This window comes from Diabrotica virgifera, chromosome 1 (genome assembly GCF_917563875.1).
Source record: "Diabrotica virgifera virgifera chromosome 1, PGI_DIABVI_V3a".
Taxonomy (NCBI): domain Eukaryota; kingdom Metazoa; phylum Arthropoda; class Insecta; order Coleoptera; family Chrysomelidae; genus Diabrotica; species Diabrotica virgifera.
This window is the reverse complement of record NC_065443.1, coordinates 149,034,239-149,052,913: the sequence shown is the minus strand read 5'-3', so window position 1 is coordinate 149,052,913 and position 18,675 is coordinate 149,034,239. Positions and strand designations below refer to the sequence as shown.

Here is an 18,675-nt window from a genome sequence, read left to right as displayed (position 1 = left end):
AACGTTTCCATTCTAAACCAACTCAATATTAAAAAAAGGCTGTCCACAATATGTCTGCAACGAATTCTGCAATTCTTTGGTCACGTAGTTCGCAGAGGTGACGACAGTTTGGAGAGATTAATTGTTTCTGGAAACGTTCCGGGGAGAAGATCAAGAGGACGATCACCAACTAGATGGTCTGACCAAATAAAGCATTCAGCTGGAAACTCATTCTGCGCAGCTCTTAGAGCAGCTGAAGATAGAGACCAATGGAGAAACATTGTTAGGAATATTGGAAGAAATCACGATCCTCAGTAATGGGGAAACGACAGGAGAGAGAGATACATGTTATTATGCACCTACTATAAAGAGATAACAGAAAAAATAAATCTTTCATTATGAGTCTCTCTTTCGTCATATAGAGTCAAGTGATTTACGATGACGCTATTTTGATAAAACCTCAAAAATGCAACTTGAGTAATAGAAAGCCCACCCAGATAATCGGGGTTCTACTGTAAGTTAAAAGGGGACATATCTTTTATATAAAAGATATGTAGATGTAGATATGTATCTTTTATATAAAAGATATGTAGAAAAAAGGGGGTTTTACCTTCATCATACACATACCAAACTCTACCACCTTGAAGAAATGTTACTAAATAGCATATCAAGCAAATAATCTCATTCTGGCTAAAATCAGACATAATATCAAGTTTTGCCTTACCACTACAGAAATATAGTGTTGAATTTAAATAAAAGTTTTCCCCACATTAACAAATTTTTACATCATTGAACAGTTAATAGATATTAATAATATAATATGTTATAATTATGTAAACAAAATTACCACTGCATTTGTTTCATTAGCTAGCTTGTCTTTATTTAAACTTGTCTTTGTCATCTTTACATACAAATCAACAGTTTTCCACTAATTTAAAATTTATTTACCTCTTGTTCAAGCTCTCCAGTAAACTTTTTCACCATAATCAATGTTTTCTTTCTTAAACAATATTGTTGTCTGATTAAAATATGGAAATGTATTTCTAAACCTTATGACTATGACTTTATATACTTATTTTTTTAAGTTGTTATTCTTTGATTTACTTACATTTCCTTCTTCCAAAATGGAAATAAAATCTATAACATCATCTTGATTATGTGAATCTAATTATGTTAGGTTAAGTTAAAGCTGAAATTATAAAAATAAACACAAAAATCAGGTATGTTCCGAATCCACACTTACTTTTAAGCTTATCTACCGGATAACTAACTGGAACATAAATTGACGTGAAAAGACGGGTACATTTTATCTGGCGAATAAATATTTATCCTCCAGATAGCTAACTGCCAGATAAGGGCATATTTACTCGGAGGTGAAAAGACCAGGCCTATACCTTTTATAACAACTATTATTCCTAATCAATGTTGAGTAACCCTTACATACCTATCCCTTATACTTTACTATAGTACGAATTTCAGTTACATTAATTCATCCTCCATATTAATATTAAAATATCAGACATACGGAGCCCTTGCCTCATAGTTCTACTACTAGGCACACTTTTGTTGACTTTTCATTTCATTCAGTCAGGTACATCAATCATCTTTGTGCTGGATGTCAAGTGACTACATACTTATAAGAATAAAAACTTCAACCTAGACATTGCCCTCATCATGTTTAATAGTTTAAAAAAAATCTACTTATATTCTCTGCCCTAAACGCATTTGAGCATATGGGCAAATTATTCTTTTTCAACTAATAAAACAAAATAATATTTTAAATTTATCGCATGTATGGTTGGTTGCCTATCTTTAGTAATACACTTGACAATTCGTTTTTAAATAATATTATTTTCACTCCGTACATTGATCTTGTTAGTTTATTGTGGAATACTTGTAGTCTTAGCACACGATGTTGGTTGTTATTATTGAATTTTACCACAAATAAATTTTATAAATTTTTGGCTAGTATACCAAACTACATATAAGTTCACACAACTTCATGTTACACTGTCTGTCTCAACTGTCACTAGTCAGAAACGCTTTCACACCTGTCACCTGTAATCAGTTGGCTTTTTGGCTTTCACCTTTCTCTTTGTGAAGACAGAGAAATCAACTCAACCACCCACATGCTTGTGGTATAGTCATATGGTGCCTTGAGGTATACCTTTTAAATTTCACCCATCTCCAGGGTTTAATAAATAATATGCCAATGTAAGACCTTTGGTCGGCATTTGAAGGGTTTTAAGCCATGTATTTTTGGTGGCTTATCATGTAGAGCTTGTAAGTATAACCAAATTTTTTATCTTGGTCATCCTTTAAACAAATTTTTACTCTTGTCTTCACTAATTATGGTTATACTTATTTTAGGCTTAGAACACTGAGGATGCTCTCTTTAGAGCGAAAACCTTCTAATGTAGCCCTTTATTGGGGGTTTCAAACTAATATACCTTTTACACAGAAGATCTTTTTCTTCAATTTTTGTAATTAATGGTATACAGCCAGCTACAGGAAAATTTTTCCTTATGGAGTTCAATTTTTGAGCTAGAGACTTTTTTTATTTTTTAATATAGACCTTTTTAAATGCTTTAAATTAGTTTTAATAAGTTATCCTCTAAAAATGCACAGTTTTTCCGTCTTTTGAGTTTGAAACTAGAATATTTAGCATTTGACGAAGAAGAGCTAACGTAATAAAGTATATCTCGGTTACTATTAAGTTGGATTTATAGTTTGACGTAGCATAGACGTAGACGTAACGTAGACGCACTGGAAAAGTTCAACACCGAGTTTTGTGTACTCTTGTTTATAAATGAACGCAAGCGCCTGACGGAACGTAAGAGAAACGTAGCGTAACGGAAGAGTTGACCAACTTTCATCTTTTACAGTGCGTTTCTTATGTCTGGCCAATCAAAATCAAGAATTTTGTTCTGTCACCCAAAGCCCAAAGTGGACACGCCCTCATCCATTTTGTAAGGTTAAGGTGTTTATTAACATATTTGAATTTTGTTAATTATTTGTTACAATTAGGCCCGGTCTTTTCACCTCCGAATAAAAGTATTTATTAAACTATTATTCGGAGGTTTATTTGACAGATTTACATGAAATCTGCCGGATAAACTTCCCAATAAATAGTTATTCGGAGGTGAAAAGACCGGGCCTTAAGTTATTAATTTAATAAAAATATATCATGGTGTAGTTTCAATATTTCAGATAAACATGAGTTGTTTATTAGTCTAATTCTGGGGTATCCACACATATACGATAGGTAAATCCAATAAACATTAAATATTTTAAAGAGTAGGAAATGAAACAAAATAGTTGGAAATACCACGGCACTAAAGAGCATACCTTCGTGTATTTCCTAATCCATGTAACACCAAAACAGATACCTATATATTATAATAAATAATAGTATAAATAAATAAACACAAAGTTTGTTTACGGTTCGTATAATGTATAATTTATAGCATAGGGCATAGGCTATGTTGTTGAATTAAGTCATTCTTTCTACTCATGCGCAAAAATTCCGCTACGTCGAATTATAAATTGGCATATTATTTTCTTACGTTTCCAGTCCGTTTCTTCCGTCTGCGTTGCGTCTACGTCTACGCTACGTCAAACTATAAATCCAACTTTAGTCTTAAAGAAGATTAAAATAAACCATTTGGTTTATTTTTTCAAAATTTATTTGGTTTATTCAAAATACTTGGTAAGTAAAGTTATTTTGATAAAACGAAAATTTTTTGAGTTATTAGCGGAAAACTGTTTAAAAATATTGATTTTTCCGATATAAAACTAACACATTCGATAGCGAATAAATCGAAAACTATTAATTTTATCAAAAAAATGTATAGAACATTTTTTGCTTAGAATTAACGTTTTTACCAATTTTTGTGGTCAAAATATAATAAAAAATTTCCACCCTCGAGATGGGGCGGCAACCACCCCTATAGTAAAACCGCCTTTCGGCATCATATAAATTTTGAACCTTGGATTATCCACTACTTACTCTAACATTTTCAAGCAATCTGTAGAAATTGCGAGGTGAAAAGCTTCGATTCAATATTGATAACAACTATCGATTAAACATCGAAACCAGTCATCATGCAAAAGCATTCTGTCAAATTTTAATTTCGTCTTAAATTAAAAAAATTCTTAAATCTTAAGTTAGGTATTATGCAAATAAATTTTGAAATGGTGTTTTTGTTAATTCGATTATATATAGGACGGTGATAGATATTTACTGATAATTTGTTAGTAAATATATATATATTTAGATTTTCGACGATTCATCAAGAGAAAAGCAACTGCTCATAAACAATGACGTAACTATTAAGGGAGAAGGTGCAAAATGTCGCCTGTCAAAATTGTCAATGTGTTTTAAATGTATTCATTTTTTTCGAATCCTGAGAAAACTAATAAGTATTTTTGAAAAATTGAAACTCACAATGAAAGTATACGTTATTACCGAAGGCCGAAAGTCCTTTAGAATGAATAAAAAGTGTCTTTTGAATGGAATATTTGCAATTAAAAATCACACTAAATGTTCTCTTTTATTTTCACCCCTGTAACTTATTAAAATAAACATTGTAGAAGTTTTTAGAAACTCTCGGCCCTGAGTAATAATGTAGTCTTTTATTCTGCACTTAAAATTTTCAGAAATATTTATTAGTTTTCTCAGCATTCGCAAACAATGAATACTTACATTAAAAACACTTTAATCGTTTTGACAGGCCACATTTTGCACATATGCCCTTAACGTTATTTTTAATTTTTGGTAATATTTTAAATATTTAAATTAGTTTAATTTTTAAATAAAAATACAATTAAAATGTTTAAAATTATATTTGTTTCGTTGAAATCATAATACATAATATAAGTGTAACTTCTTACGCTCGTACAAAGTACACACACTCTTTTTTTTTAATATTAGAAGGATGTAATTAGGTAAGTAAGTGTTAAGTAAGTGTTAATGTTTTTTAGGATTGGCGATAAATTTTTGTATGCACCACGTTAGTAAAGACTCTTTATCAAACTCGTCTCTTACTTGTCTCGTTCGCTTCGCTCCCTCTGCTCGTAATATCAGACTAGTTCGATAAAGAGTCACTTTACTGACTTGTTACATAAATAACTATATTATTAGCTGTTAACTTACAACAATGTTAAATATCTTAACACTAGGCTATAGTCTAGGCGCCAAATAGATGTCAGCGTGTCCTTTTCAATTCTGATGGACAAACTCAACGGTTTCTTATGGATTTTTGGCTGCTGATTACGAATTTCGAGGGTGGAATTCGATCCGAGTAATCAAAAAATTGTTGTAAACAATTTAATTGTTTATAAATTGTTTATAAGGCTCTGGCTCATAAACTAAAAGAAATAAAAAAGAATGTTTCAAATAAAATTGTTTCGTTATTAAAAAACGAAGAAAAAACGTTTACTAAACTTAAATGCAACAATTAGAACTCAAAATATTGTAAAATTAGTGCACAATTCAAATTGCAAATTGCATAATAAGTATTTTTCAAAGTTTTATCGATTGTAACTCGGCTTCTACGCAAGAAAATGGGCCATAGAAGATCTCATTTTAAAGTTTAATGAATATGCTTCCAAACAAAGTTTGTTAAATTACTTTGTCTTCATTTGTTTTAAAGTTATTTCCGTTTGAACTTAAGATTTTCTTAAAAAATTGTACATTAATTGGTTTATAAGGGTTTCGAGCAAATTTGAGCTATAAACATTTATACTTTAATTAACAATAATTATAGAAGAACTCAAAAGGAACATTTTAAGCTTCAGAAAGTGTTCGTATGTTTATTTTTGGCCAAGATATTCATATTTTAATAGCGCGCTCTTAGGCGCGAGATTGACTCACCGCGTAAAGTTTCACGCGCTAACTTCTCGATGCAAATTAAAATTTCTATGTATATATTATTTTTCATTTTTGAAGATCCTAATAAAAGTTTATCACAATATTAATATACCTAATTAAATTATCATACTGTACCTCGTCGTGATCCGTCAAAATAGCCCGGTCAAAACAGCCCCGTCAAAAAAGCCCCGTAAAAATAGCCTAAACACAAAATAGCCTCGACAAAATAGCCCGCAAACAAAATAGCCCCGACAAAATAGATCGCACACAAAACAGCCCCGGCCAAAACAGCCCTGGCTAAAATAGCCCCAGCTAAAACAGCCTCTTATAAACAATTACATAATTATTTATATAAGGTGTCCACAAACTTTTTTTTTAATTTAAATTATTTGACAAAAAGGAGAAATGTATTTAATTTATTTAATTTAAAATGCATTTTACTGTTGCCCGAAAACAGAAAAAAATGTTTATATAATAAATAAACATTGATTTTCGCTTAACTTAAATGTTCAAACTTCCAAGAGGCAGGGAAGACAGGACTCGAGTTCTCTGAAAAGTCCATTTTTATTTAATGTAGCTAAGATAAACATCTGAATAGAGGATAATTACCATTTCCGAAAAAATGTATTTTTAAGGAATTATTTCATGATGAATTCTGAAGGGAGCTATTTTGTCGGGGCTATTTTGTCGGGGCTATTTTATCGGGGCTATTTTGTCGGTAAAAGATGTAAAATAAAACGTAGGTACTTTATCATTTTACTACTTTAAATACTTCCTCTTTTACTAGCAGTCCCTATCTTTTTTAAAATTGGCAAAGAACAGTGTGTCAAACACAGATTTCTTAGCTTAAGCTCGAAATTATTGGGTGAAAAAAAAAGATGTCACAAGGAAACATTCCTGTACTGGCTGTATACCATAAATCACAAAAAATAAAAACCTTATCTTGCAAAAGGTATATTTAAAATCCCTAAAAAGGGCTGTATCACAACAAAACGTTTTCGGAATCAATATTCCATCATCAGTGTTATCACAGGTTTACATGCTTTAAGCCACCAAAATGTATGGATAAAAACCCTTAAATTGATTTTAAACAGTTTTGGTTACATTATATTATCCGGTTTTAAAGGATGTTAAAAATATTTCCAGATTAACTTCTGGCATCACATGGCATCAACAATATTCTTTGGGAAATTGTAGGTAGAACCTTACATGGCAGAGTTGTCACCTAAACTCTGCCATGTAAGGTTTTACTCTGCCGGTAACGATTAATTTCATTTAAGTTGCTAATTAGGGGGTGATTTTCCCGACTTCTTTTTGCCAAAACAAAATGGACCAACTGTAATTTGAGCGTAACTTGCTTACATTTGATGCAAGAATCTACATTTGATGCTAGAATATTTTTTTTTTCACCACAGAAATAAAGCTTTTTAAACTTCTTAAAAAGTCTTAATCAGTCTTCTCCAAAAAGTGCTTAATTTTTTGGTTATTACACGTTGAAATATTCGATTTGCAATTTGGCGAATATGAACCTATTTCTCTGTAGCTATACTTTTGATTCTACTAGGTCTAGAGACTTCATTATATTCACTTTTTTACAGGCTATATTTTTGCTAAGAATGTTTCTTTTGATAAAATACTTACTTTTAGAGTAATTTGCGAAAAACCGACTAAAAATGTGGTTATTTTGTTGAAAAATGAACATATTCACTCACAAATAACTCGAAAAGTATTTAATTAGTAAAAAACTGTATAGAATAAATAGTCAGTATATCGAATTCCTGACTTATTTTGAATTGATGTGTTTCACCCCCGAGAAGGGGTGAAACTAACCCCCAGATCAAAAGCACACATCGGCGCAATATCACTTTTTTTCTTTGACATGTTAGCTACGCTGCCAAATGTCATGTCAATCCAAACGGTTCTTTAAAATTTACAGCAAAACCGTCAAAGAATGTACTATTTTAAGTATTTCGGCTGTAATGTTGTCGATTCCCGGGGGCTTATTATTTCTCACGGATTTTTTAGCTGTTATTATCTCCATTTTGGAAGGGGCCTCGCGAAAAATGGTGGAAAAGCAATAAAGGTGGTTTTAAAATTGATAAGGACAAGATAATATTAAGATTCTTCTAATTGAAATATTTTACTTAATATTTATTTATCTATTAGTATAAGGTAAAACATTACATTAAAAATATTACTCTTGATAAATATTATTTATTCATTATAAAAGTAAAAAGTTTTTCTATGACTTCTAACTGCGTCTCTTTTTCTTTATTTTCTCTTTCGGACTGGGTGTCAAAAAGTCAATTTTATACTTTTCGATTTTAAATTTTTCTTCCTTTTTATTATCTTCCTGTTCGATCACTTTATTCAGAGTTTCTACTAATTCTTGCTCTTCACTTTCGTCGTCATAATCCGCTGGAGAATTACTATCGTCCATTTTTTTTTCCTTAAGTACTATGTACTTTTTCTCTCCGACACGCAGTGCCTTTCCATGATATTTTTCTTGTGGCTGTACTTTCTGTTCATCCTCTAGGTGGTAAAATTTGCCTTTTCGATCAGTTTCTTCTTCGGAATCTGATTCTTCATAATATCCTTTTTCTCTCGCATATTTCTGTTTGGGTGGGACGTCTTCATGGTGCACCCTGTTGTTTTTATTTTGTTTAGAACTCCCAAAGAACTCAAAATTGCACGGAGTCGGTTCATTACGAATCCATGATTCCAGTTTGTAAAGTCCACAATCAACTCCGTTATAAACCGTACTTATTCCATCTCTTATAAGTCCTAGAAAAGGTACGAAACTTTCTCCATGGTGCAAATTAGCGAATATAACTACTATTAACAAAATTTCTTTATACATAATCATGGAAACGGTTATACCTGCAAAAAAATATAGTCATTAATTACTTGTTACTTGGGTACATTAACCAGGTATTAGTATTAATATTGGGCATATTAGCGGGTCATATCAGCCGCCATGCTAAAAAGAAGAATATGATGCAATCGGAACAATACTTGAAGCACAGTTCGGATTCAGATCCGAGCACTCAAGAAAATTCAAGTGCTGCGACTAACGGAGTATATCACGAAAGGGATCAATGAAAAAAAAAAACATACAGCGGCCGCCTTTATAGACGCCAGTAAAGCATTCGACAGAGGGATGACGGAATGCTGTATAAAATGAACCAATATAATGAGGCGATGACATGTCTGCTCTGGTCATACCTAGCCGATAGGAGGTTCAGAGTTGGAATAGGACCAACCCTATCCGAAGTTAGAGCCATGGAGGATGGTGTACAAGAGTTCGGATTTAAATTCGATCACTCATGTGAACTTCAAGTGCTGCGACTTACAGAATATATCACGAAAGGGATCAACGAAAAGAAACATACACCGGTCGCCTTTCTAGACGTCAGTAAAGCATCGACAGAGGAACGACGGCGACGGCCTGCTGTATAAAATGAACCAATATGTAGTGAGGTGATGACATATCTACTCTCGTCATACCTAGCCGATAGGAGGTTCAGAGTTTCAATAAAGCCAACTCTATCCGAAGTTGGAACCATGGAGGCTGGTGTGCCACACGAAGCGGTATTATCGCCATATCTGTACATCATATGTACGGCAGACACCCCAACTGAACCCAGATCGTTGATAAGTCTATACGCAGATGATACAGCGATCCTAGCAGCACCCACCCACATTTAGCAACAAGACATCTACAAAGGTCGCTTGACGAAATACAACAATGGTGTGTGCCGTCATGTACCAAAAAAGAAGAGACAGGCCAAATGAGGTACTATCCCTATTCGATATCCAAATTGAATGGTCAAATCCAGCCAAATACGTAGGCGTAACGTTGCACAAAAGGTGCATACGTGAAACAAACGGCCAACAACCAACAAAGCTAAAGCACTTAGGAGTCAACTCTCATCGCTAATAGGTCGAAAGTGTAAACTGAGATTTAAGACAAATATTAGGAGGGCAAATTGTATAATTTTACCAACATTTACATACGCCTCAGACCCATTATTGCACGTATAAAACCAACAAGAAAAAATACACACCATCCAAAACCACAATAGCGAGTTATAAATATACCTGATATGTCCCATTAGGATACGTATTTGGACATACGCAACAAAAGAGAGTCATGAGAATGATAGTCGAAAGAGCACACGAAATATTCAACAATGTCAGGAACCAATCGAGCAGAATATTACGAGAATTTTACTTACTATGACGAAAACCAAAGAACGGTACATAGACGTATTCCGGTGGTGTGTGTTGACGGAATTAATTAAAAATAAGTGTAACAACGAACAGTAATATATTTATTTATTTTGGGTAAACAAGCGGTGTGTTTGCTTATATCTCGAAAGAGGGTTGTTTGTTAGCGAAAGCGAGGGTGTGTCTGCATCGTTCGCATGCTGTGTCGAGACTGACTTGCCGGACCACCAACTATTTTGTCAACTGGTTGGCGGTTTTGCGATAATGGCCAGAAGGGCCATAAATTACTGCATCTGCCTTTTAAAAGATGAGAACCTTTTTGTATTTTAAGAAGTTGACATAAGGTCTAATAAGGTAATTAATTTATGGGATATTCAGTTTGTTAAACTGAACACACCAAAAACATATTATCGTTAAGGATACATTTGGTTTCGTAAAACTTCTTAGCATCTGGTTTGTGTATTGCATGTAAATTTTAAATGACTAATGTTGTTTCGTTTTGAGAAAAATTATTAAAAATTAAGAAAATAAAATTAGCAAAAATAGTAATTAAAGCGTATCGCTATAGACGTCCCAGACATCTGTTAGCTGGATATATAAGAGAAAACCCATAAGAATGAAGAAACGAGACAGCCACGGGAGATATGAACTTTCTATTACGATAATCTGACATCACCACTACGATGTTACTTAGATCAAGCAACAAGCAAATACTTCAACTGCAAAACACATACGTGAATACGTGGCACGTGGTTCTTCTCTTCAGGCACTAAATACCCTTCAACTAGGTCAAATGAACCATAGTCTCGGAAGTTGAGCATCGAGGTCACGTACCGACAGACATGAGCTTGATGGCCACACCTTTCGGGCGCTTAGCGGTCGAGGAGAACAAAATTGGCCAATTCGGCAGACGAGTGACCGAGCGCGCACCGCACAGTCCGGACAGCGGGACGCCCACTTAGGCTACGGCTCCACGGGCGAGAAATTGACGCTAGCAGTAGCAGTAAAATGAACTTAAGGTTCCGCGGAACGGAATGGGAGTAGCCGAACTGAACCGACTACGCACAAGTCCTGTAGTCGGTACAGTTCGGCTATTCCCATTCCGTTCCGCGGAACCTTAAGTTCTTTTACTGCTACTACTAGCGTCAATTTCTCGCCCGTGGAGCCGTAGCCTTAGGGTGCCTTGCTGCCTGGAACAGACATTTCTTTACAGACAAGTCCAAAGTTACGTAATAAATAAACTAAATCGTTAATAGGGAGAAAAGCTGTTCTAACGACCCCTAAAATCAGGTGGCCTAAACATAACGTAATACAGAGAATGTCCTATTACCCAGGGCATTCAAAGTAACGTTCAGTATAAAGCCTCCCTATTCGGTATGTCCTACGATGGGGAGCGGTGGTGGTATAACTTGTGGGTCAGATAGGTACCACCCCAGTGTATTCTCCATGTAACATTCTAGTTTGTATTGGAGACACTGGCAGTGTCTCAAATACAAACCAAATATTTCGTATGTTTATTTCTTCAATTTTGTATGTTCATATAAATATTTTTTTATAGAAAGTGGTAATGATTTTATAACTCTAATTTTCTATGTAAATCAGGATATCTCATATCAAATTCGTACGATTTTTCAACTTAGCACGGTCCTTTTAAACGTTTAAAGCCTCTTAAACACCTGCTGTGCTTATTGCTTGGTTTACCGCTTGTACTAAAATTATACACAAGTCTAGGCACTATAATTATGAACCTGATATACGTTGCCGTGCAAGCGCTGGATTAAAGGCTTTTAGCCTATATATCTAAGGTCTAAAATCGCCTAGACGTTACTGGATGGTAATGTTAGCATTTGTTCGTCTACATAAAACTATTTTGGAATAAACTTTTAGCTGTATTTATGAAGGAGCGTTAAGGTTAAAGTACGAAATATCGATGAAAAGACGCTTTATGTTGGTATACAATATCGGTTTTGTTAAAGATGAACATGGTACCACGACGGTACATTATTGATATTTTAGCCAACACTGTTTTCTCACATCACACTGAATAGACAATTACTTTATTTTAATGCTAGATAATTCGAAACCACATTTTCACATGCTAGTAAGCAAATCTTGGATTTTATAGATAGATACTGAAGAAATTGCGAAAGACCACCTACGACCCAAAATGAACTTCTTGTTGCATTTCTAGTGAAGTGAAATGTTGTCTTTTAGTATTCGCTGTAGAATACTAAATGTAGGATTTAAAACACTACCAGAAATTACTAACGAGAAAGTTATAACTGCCTTAAAACAGATAAATAATGGAAAAACTCCTGGAGACGACGGAATAACAAAGGAAATGATTACAACTGGAGGTCAAACTATTTTGGAGGCAGTTAAAATCATAATGAACAAGTGACTCTTTGGTCACACAGTTGAACTAGGCAAACAGACTCAAACGGCAGAGATAACTAGAAGAATCCGAAAGACATTGGCAGCAGTAGGAAGACTCAGTGATGTCTTGAAAACCAAAAAGATGTCAATAAATCTAAAGAAAAGGGTACTCAACAGTTGTATTCTACCAATTATGACCTATGGAATGGTTCCAGGACACTTACAGAGGTATCAGCCTAGAGATTAAGAACGACAGAGAGGACGATCGAACGAGCTATGTTAGGAGTATCTCTGAGGAAACATATACGAAATGAGGACGTGCGAAGAAGGACGAAGATGGAAGACATAATTGGAAGAATTGCGCAAATAAAATGGAACTGGGTAGGACACGTGGCAAGACAAACACGAAAAGGTGGACGAGAAACATTGTACATTGGAGACAACGCGAGCACAGTCGTAGTGGACAAAGACCAGAAATACAATGGCTAGACGACATCAAAGCAAAAATGGGAAGAAACTGGCACCAAGTAGTACAAAACAGAGAAGAACGGAGAACTTATGAGGAGGAGGAGGCCTTTTTCAAAGAATGGATGCAAACAGATGAAGAAGAAGATAAGTTCACTTATCATTAGACTGACAGTTTGTGAACTGCTTCGTTAATCAAAAGTCACGCACCGCGCAAGAGGAAGCAAAACCTGATGAGATCAGATGTTGCTTCCTCTAGCTTCTTAAAAATTGGTTTTTTGTTTTTTTATCTAACCGTTCGCTCTTAATATAAATGCATGCGGCCCTATTCGTAATGATATGAATCTACGATAATTTTGCTTCTATCTTTTCAAAAAATTATTGCAATAGAAGCATAAATTAAAATTTATGTTATTTATGAAACAGTTCGTGAATATGGTTTTTGCGAACGCACGCGATATTTAGAGCACGTGTGACAACGGATCGAGTGCTATACATCGCGTAAGTTCGCAAAAAGTACTTCACGCACAGTTTCATAAAATATTTTATCTACGATAAACAAATAAAAAAATTGTAACTCTTCGTCACTGGAATTCATTTCTATTCTACAATTTTTAGAACTTATTTAAAAATCCTAACTACTTTCAAACCACGAAACTGTCAAAAATTTTGTTACTTATATAAAAAAGTCATTGCTCATATTGTCATCACCATGACAACGCGAGAGTTAAGGATATTTGATTATATGAAAGTGTGCCAAAAAACCCATTGAAAGTGTGCGAAAAAGTAAATCCCATTTAAAATACATTGTTACTTCACGCACACTTTAAACCCTTCACGCACTGCTATCTATAATGACAGTTTTCACAAACTTCTTCTTCTTCTTCAAGTGCCGTCTCCTAATCGGAGGTTGGATATCATCATCACTATCTTTACTCTATCCACCGCTGCTCTAAAGAGTTCTATGGAACTGCATCTAAACCAGTCCCTTAAATTCTTTAACCATGACACGCTCCTTCTTCCTATACTCCTTCCGCCTCTTATCTTTCCCTGTATTATCAATCTTAGCATTTCATATCGCGGTCCCCTCATTACGTGTCCCAGATATTGTAACTTTCTTATTTTTATTGTGTTTATTATTTCGCATTCTTTACCCATTTCTCGCAGTACTGCCGTGTTCGTTTTCTTCTGTGTCCATGCTATTCTAAGCATTCTTCTGTAACACCACATTTCAAATGACTGTAGCTCATTTATGTGTTCTTGCTTTAATGTCCAGCTTTCAAGTCCATATTGTAGTATCGAGAACACGTAGCATCTCAAAGCTCTTGCCCTCAGTTCTAAGCTAAGATCTTTGTTGCAGAGAACTGTTTTCATTTTTACAAACGCATTTCTTGCTATTTCTATCCTGGTCCTTATTTCTGTTGTTTGATCATTTTTCTCTGAAATTCAGGTTCCTAGGTATTTGTATTTATCAACCCTTTCTATCGGTACATTTCCCAAATGTATGCTTGTTTGTATGTTTTTTTCTTAGTTATTATCATGTATTTGGTCTTTTTTATATTCATTTTTAGTCCATATTCTTTACAGAAATTGTTTGTTTTGTTCAGTAGTAGTTGAAGTTGTTCAGCAGAGCTTGCTATAATCACGGTGTCATCTGCATATCTTATGTTGTTAATAGATCTTCCGTTAATTATTATTCCTTCACTTTGAGATAGCAATGCTTCTTCAAAAATGGCTTCACTATATGCATTAAAGAGTAATGGAGACATAATACATCCCTGCCGAACTCCTCTCCTGATTTCAATTTCTGGACTGGGTTCGTTATCTATTACAATTTGTGCTCTTTGATTCCAGTAAAGGTTTGTTATTATTCGTAAAACCCTTTTGTCTATGTTTTTTGTCTTTAGAATTTGGACTAATTTTTCATGTCTTACTTTGTCAAAAGCCTTCTCAAAATCAACGTAACAAACATGCACATCTACATTAATGTCCATGCATCTTTGAGCTAACACATTAAAAGCAAATAACGCCTCTCTGGTTCCTAGTCCGTTTCTGAACCCAAACTGACTATCATCTATTCCTTCTTCTAGTTTTTTGTTTATACGACCATGTATTATTTTCAAGAATAATTTGAGAATGTGACTTATTAATGATATTGTTCTCTATTCACTGCAATCTTTAGCGTTTGTATTTTTAGGGATAGCACAAAAGGTTGAGAGTAACCATTGTTTTGGTATGTTTCCTGTTTTGTACACTGTGTTAAACAAGTCTACGATAATGTCTAAGGTTTCATCATTTATACATTTTAAGCTTTCTACTGGGATTTGGTCTGGACCTACTGCTTTACCATTTTTGCTGTTTTTTAATGCCGATTTAATTTCTTCTTTTAATATCTTCAAAACCGTATCATCTTCTACTTCGACTTCCATCTGCTCTGTTCTATTGTCTTTGAACAATTCATTTGTGTATTCTGTCCATCTCTTTAATTTTTTGTTAGTACTCAACACAAGTTTCCCATCTGTATCTTTTAGTATTCCCGGTTTTCTTTTTCTGCTGATCTGCGTTAATTCCTTAATTTTTTTATGTGTGTTAAAATTATCATGTCTTTTCTGGTGTTCTTCTATTTCTGCGCATTGTTCTTTTAACCACTGTTCTTTAGCCTGTTTAATTTTGGATTTTATTTGTTTATCCACATTTTTGTACATCTGATTATCTTTGTTTTTATGCTGACGTCTTTCTTCCATTAAATCTAAGATTTCCTCCGTCATCCATTGTTTCTTTTTGTATCTGGTTGGTGTAAGAATTTCTTTTTGACATTTATCTATTTCTGTCTTTATTAATAACCATTTTGTCTCTGTTTCAGTATTTTGCTGGATTTGTTCTTTAACATTCATTAAACGGTTATTAATTTCATCTGTCAGGCGTTGTTTTATGAGTTGGTTTCTTAGTTTACTTGTATCGATTTTTACATCTGTGGATGTGTCTTTTTACGTCTGTAGGTTTCTTAGTTTACTTGTATCGATTTTTACATCTGTTGTTCTGCGTTTTATTATTTTCATTTTGAGCCTAATTTTGGTCACTACTGGGTTGTGATCTGATCCTATGTCGGCACCTGGATTGGTTTTTGAAGATATAATTGCGTTCTTGTATCTTTGTCTAATCAATACATAATCTATTTGGTTTCTTACAATTCTCCCTTCTTGATCTGCTGGTGACTTCCAGGTATATAGTCTTCTCTTTGGCATTTTAAACAATGTATTAGTTATGACAAAATTATTGTTTTGGCAAAATTCGATAAGCCTGTCACCTCTTTCGTTTCTGTTGCCCAGACCATATCCTCCTGTACATTCTTCTACTTTTTCGTCTCCAACCTTTGCGTTAAAATCTCCCATTATAATTGTAACATCCTGCGTTTTAATGGATTTTAAAATATTGTCTAGGTCTTCGTAGAAAGTTTCAATATCGCTCTCTGGTTTGTCCGCAGTCGGAGCATAAACTTGTATTATGTTTAATTTGGGTTTATTCTGATTTAATTGTAAGAGGATAATTCTGTTGGAGTATGGAATGAAATTTACTACAGTTTTATCCATGTGTTTGTTTAGTATTTTCCCGACACCATATCTGTGTGAACCGTCTTGACTTCCTGAATAGTATATTGTTTTATTGTTGATTTTCATCTTTCCTGAGTCGGGCCATTGGACATCGCTGATTCCTAAAATGTCTACATTCAGCCTTTCCATTTCATTAACGGCATTATGTACTTTTCCAGCTTGATGTAGACTTCTAACATTCCACGTCGCTACTTTGCAAGGTTTTCGCATGTTGACGACCGGGGAGGCCTTGCAGTCTTGTGAGTTTCCTCCTCTGCCGGATCTTGTTTTCCGAGTTTCATGATCAGTAGAGTGTTTGGTTATGTTGTTAGTCATGATGATTAACTAGGGATGCTCTATGAGCCTTTAATGCATTGGTTTCCCGTTGCCTTATGCATCTCCACGCCGTTGACCATGCCTGGTTCGTCCGCCTTTAGAAATGATTTCTCATTTCTAGGACAAGAAGGTGCCCTTCCACTTACCGACTCTTCCACCCGAAGCTGTTGGTCAGTAAGTGGGGGATTGCTTATACCGGCAATCACTCGGACGTCAGCGCCTCGTTTGCTATCTAGCAGGATGTACCGGATGATCATGATGGAGATCATCTCACGGGCAGGTGAGGTTGACATTTGAATAGGAGAGGCTATGTATTGCACATCACTATCCCTTACATCCCCAAACTAAAAATATTTATTTATTATAAAAATATTTATCTACTCTATTACATATTATGTATAAGTTTTTAGTTTGTGAAAACTGTCATTATAGATAGCAGTGCGTGAAGGGTTTAAAGCGTGCGTGAACTAACAATGTATTTTAAATGGGCTTTACTTTTTCGCACACTTTCAATGGGTTTTTTGGCACACTTTCATATAATCAAATGTCCTCAACTTTCGCGTTGTCGTGGTGATGACAATATGAGCAATGACTTACAACAAAATTTTTGACAGTTTTGTGGTTTGAAAGTAGTTAGGATTTTTAAATGTCAAAGTTCTAAAAATTGTAGAATAGAAACGAATTCCAGTGAGGAAGAGTTGCAGTTTTTTTATTTGTTTATCGTAGATAAAATATTGTATGAAACTGTGCGTGAAGTACTTTTTGCGAACTTACGCGATGTATAGCACTCGCTCCGTTGTCGCTCGTGCTCTAAAAATCGCGTGCGTTCGCAAAAAGCATACTTCACGAACTGTTTCATAAATAACTATTAAAATCAAAACTGGTTATTATTTCAATTCCGGCATTTTATATGTACTTTTGAGTTTATGTATAACTTATACGTATAACAATATGTAACATAAAAGTATAGGCATATGACAAAAAGTTTATATAACATATAGATCAAAATTACTTACCACCTATAAAAATCAAAAGAAAAATATAGCTTAAATATTTTGTTTGGTGATCTATTAAACAACTTATAACATAACTGCAATAAAATTATATTGTATTATTTTATGGGTGATTTAATTATAATTAAGAACAATGCAATATCTCATTATTTTATTGAACAAAACAAATATCTTTTTAATTATAATCTTTAGATAACTAATATTTTCGTGTTACGCATTTATTATTTTAAAAAATGACGCAACAAACATCAAGCAGCAGGACCAGCAAGATCAAAACTTTCAATCGAAATATTAGTCATCAAGAGCGTAGGCGCAAAATTTCGAGCCAATGCTTTTTAAATGCACTCGAATCCTGCGAAAACTAATAAGTATTTTTGAAAAAGTTAAAGGCAAAATGAAAGATTGCATATATTATTACCGAGGGCCGAAATTCCCTGAAAACTTCTATAGTGTTTATTTTAATAAGTTACAGGGGTGAAAAAGAAGAGAAAATTTAGTGTGATTTTTAATTTTAAGTATGTCATTCTAAATAAACTTTTTATTTATTCTAAGGGACTTTCCGCCCTCGGTAATAATGTAATCTTTCATTCTGCGTTAAATTTTTCAAAAATATTTATTAGTTTTCTCAGGTTTCGAAAAAAATTAATGCATTTAAAAAGCAATGGTCCTAAATTTGGCGCCTACGCTCTTGCCCGTTTTAATTTAATTGATATATTGTCACTTTTTTATGTATTTTGTTTTATAAAAACATGTTCAGATGTATTTTAAAGCATCACCAGTATGTACTGTTCATATATCAAGAATCTGAAATAGA

General features: G+C 34.0%; 1 protein-coding gene across 1 annotated transcript; it reads right to left on the bottom strand.

Annotated features, from left to right (window-relative positions):
* Positions 1-7,972: 7,972 nt before the first annotated feature.
* LOC114331895 (uncharacterized) lies at positions 7,973-17,973 on the bottom strand. Its single transcript, XM_028281583.2, has 2 exons — positions 17,865-17,973; positions 7,973-8,731 (listed from the first exon to the last, which is right to left on the bottom strand). The coding sequence occupies exon 2, from the start codon at positions 8,715-8,717 to the stop codon at positions 8,103-8,105; it is 615 nt and encodes a 204-aa protein (XP_028137384.1). The 5' UTR covers positions 8,718-8,731; positions 17,865-17,973; the 3' UTR covers positions 7,973-8,102.
* Positions 17,974-18,675: the final 702 nt, after the last annotated feature.

Bases quoted from the DNA above. Each gene is read 5' to 3' on its own strand.
- LOC114331895 (XM_028281583.2), bottom strand. From the start codon at position 8,717: ATGATTATGTATAAAGAAATTTTGTTAATAGTAGTTATATTCGCTAAT.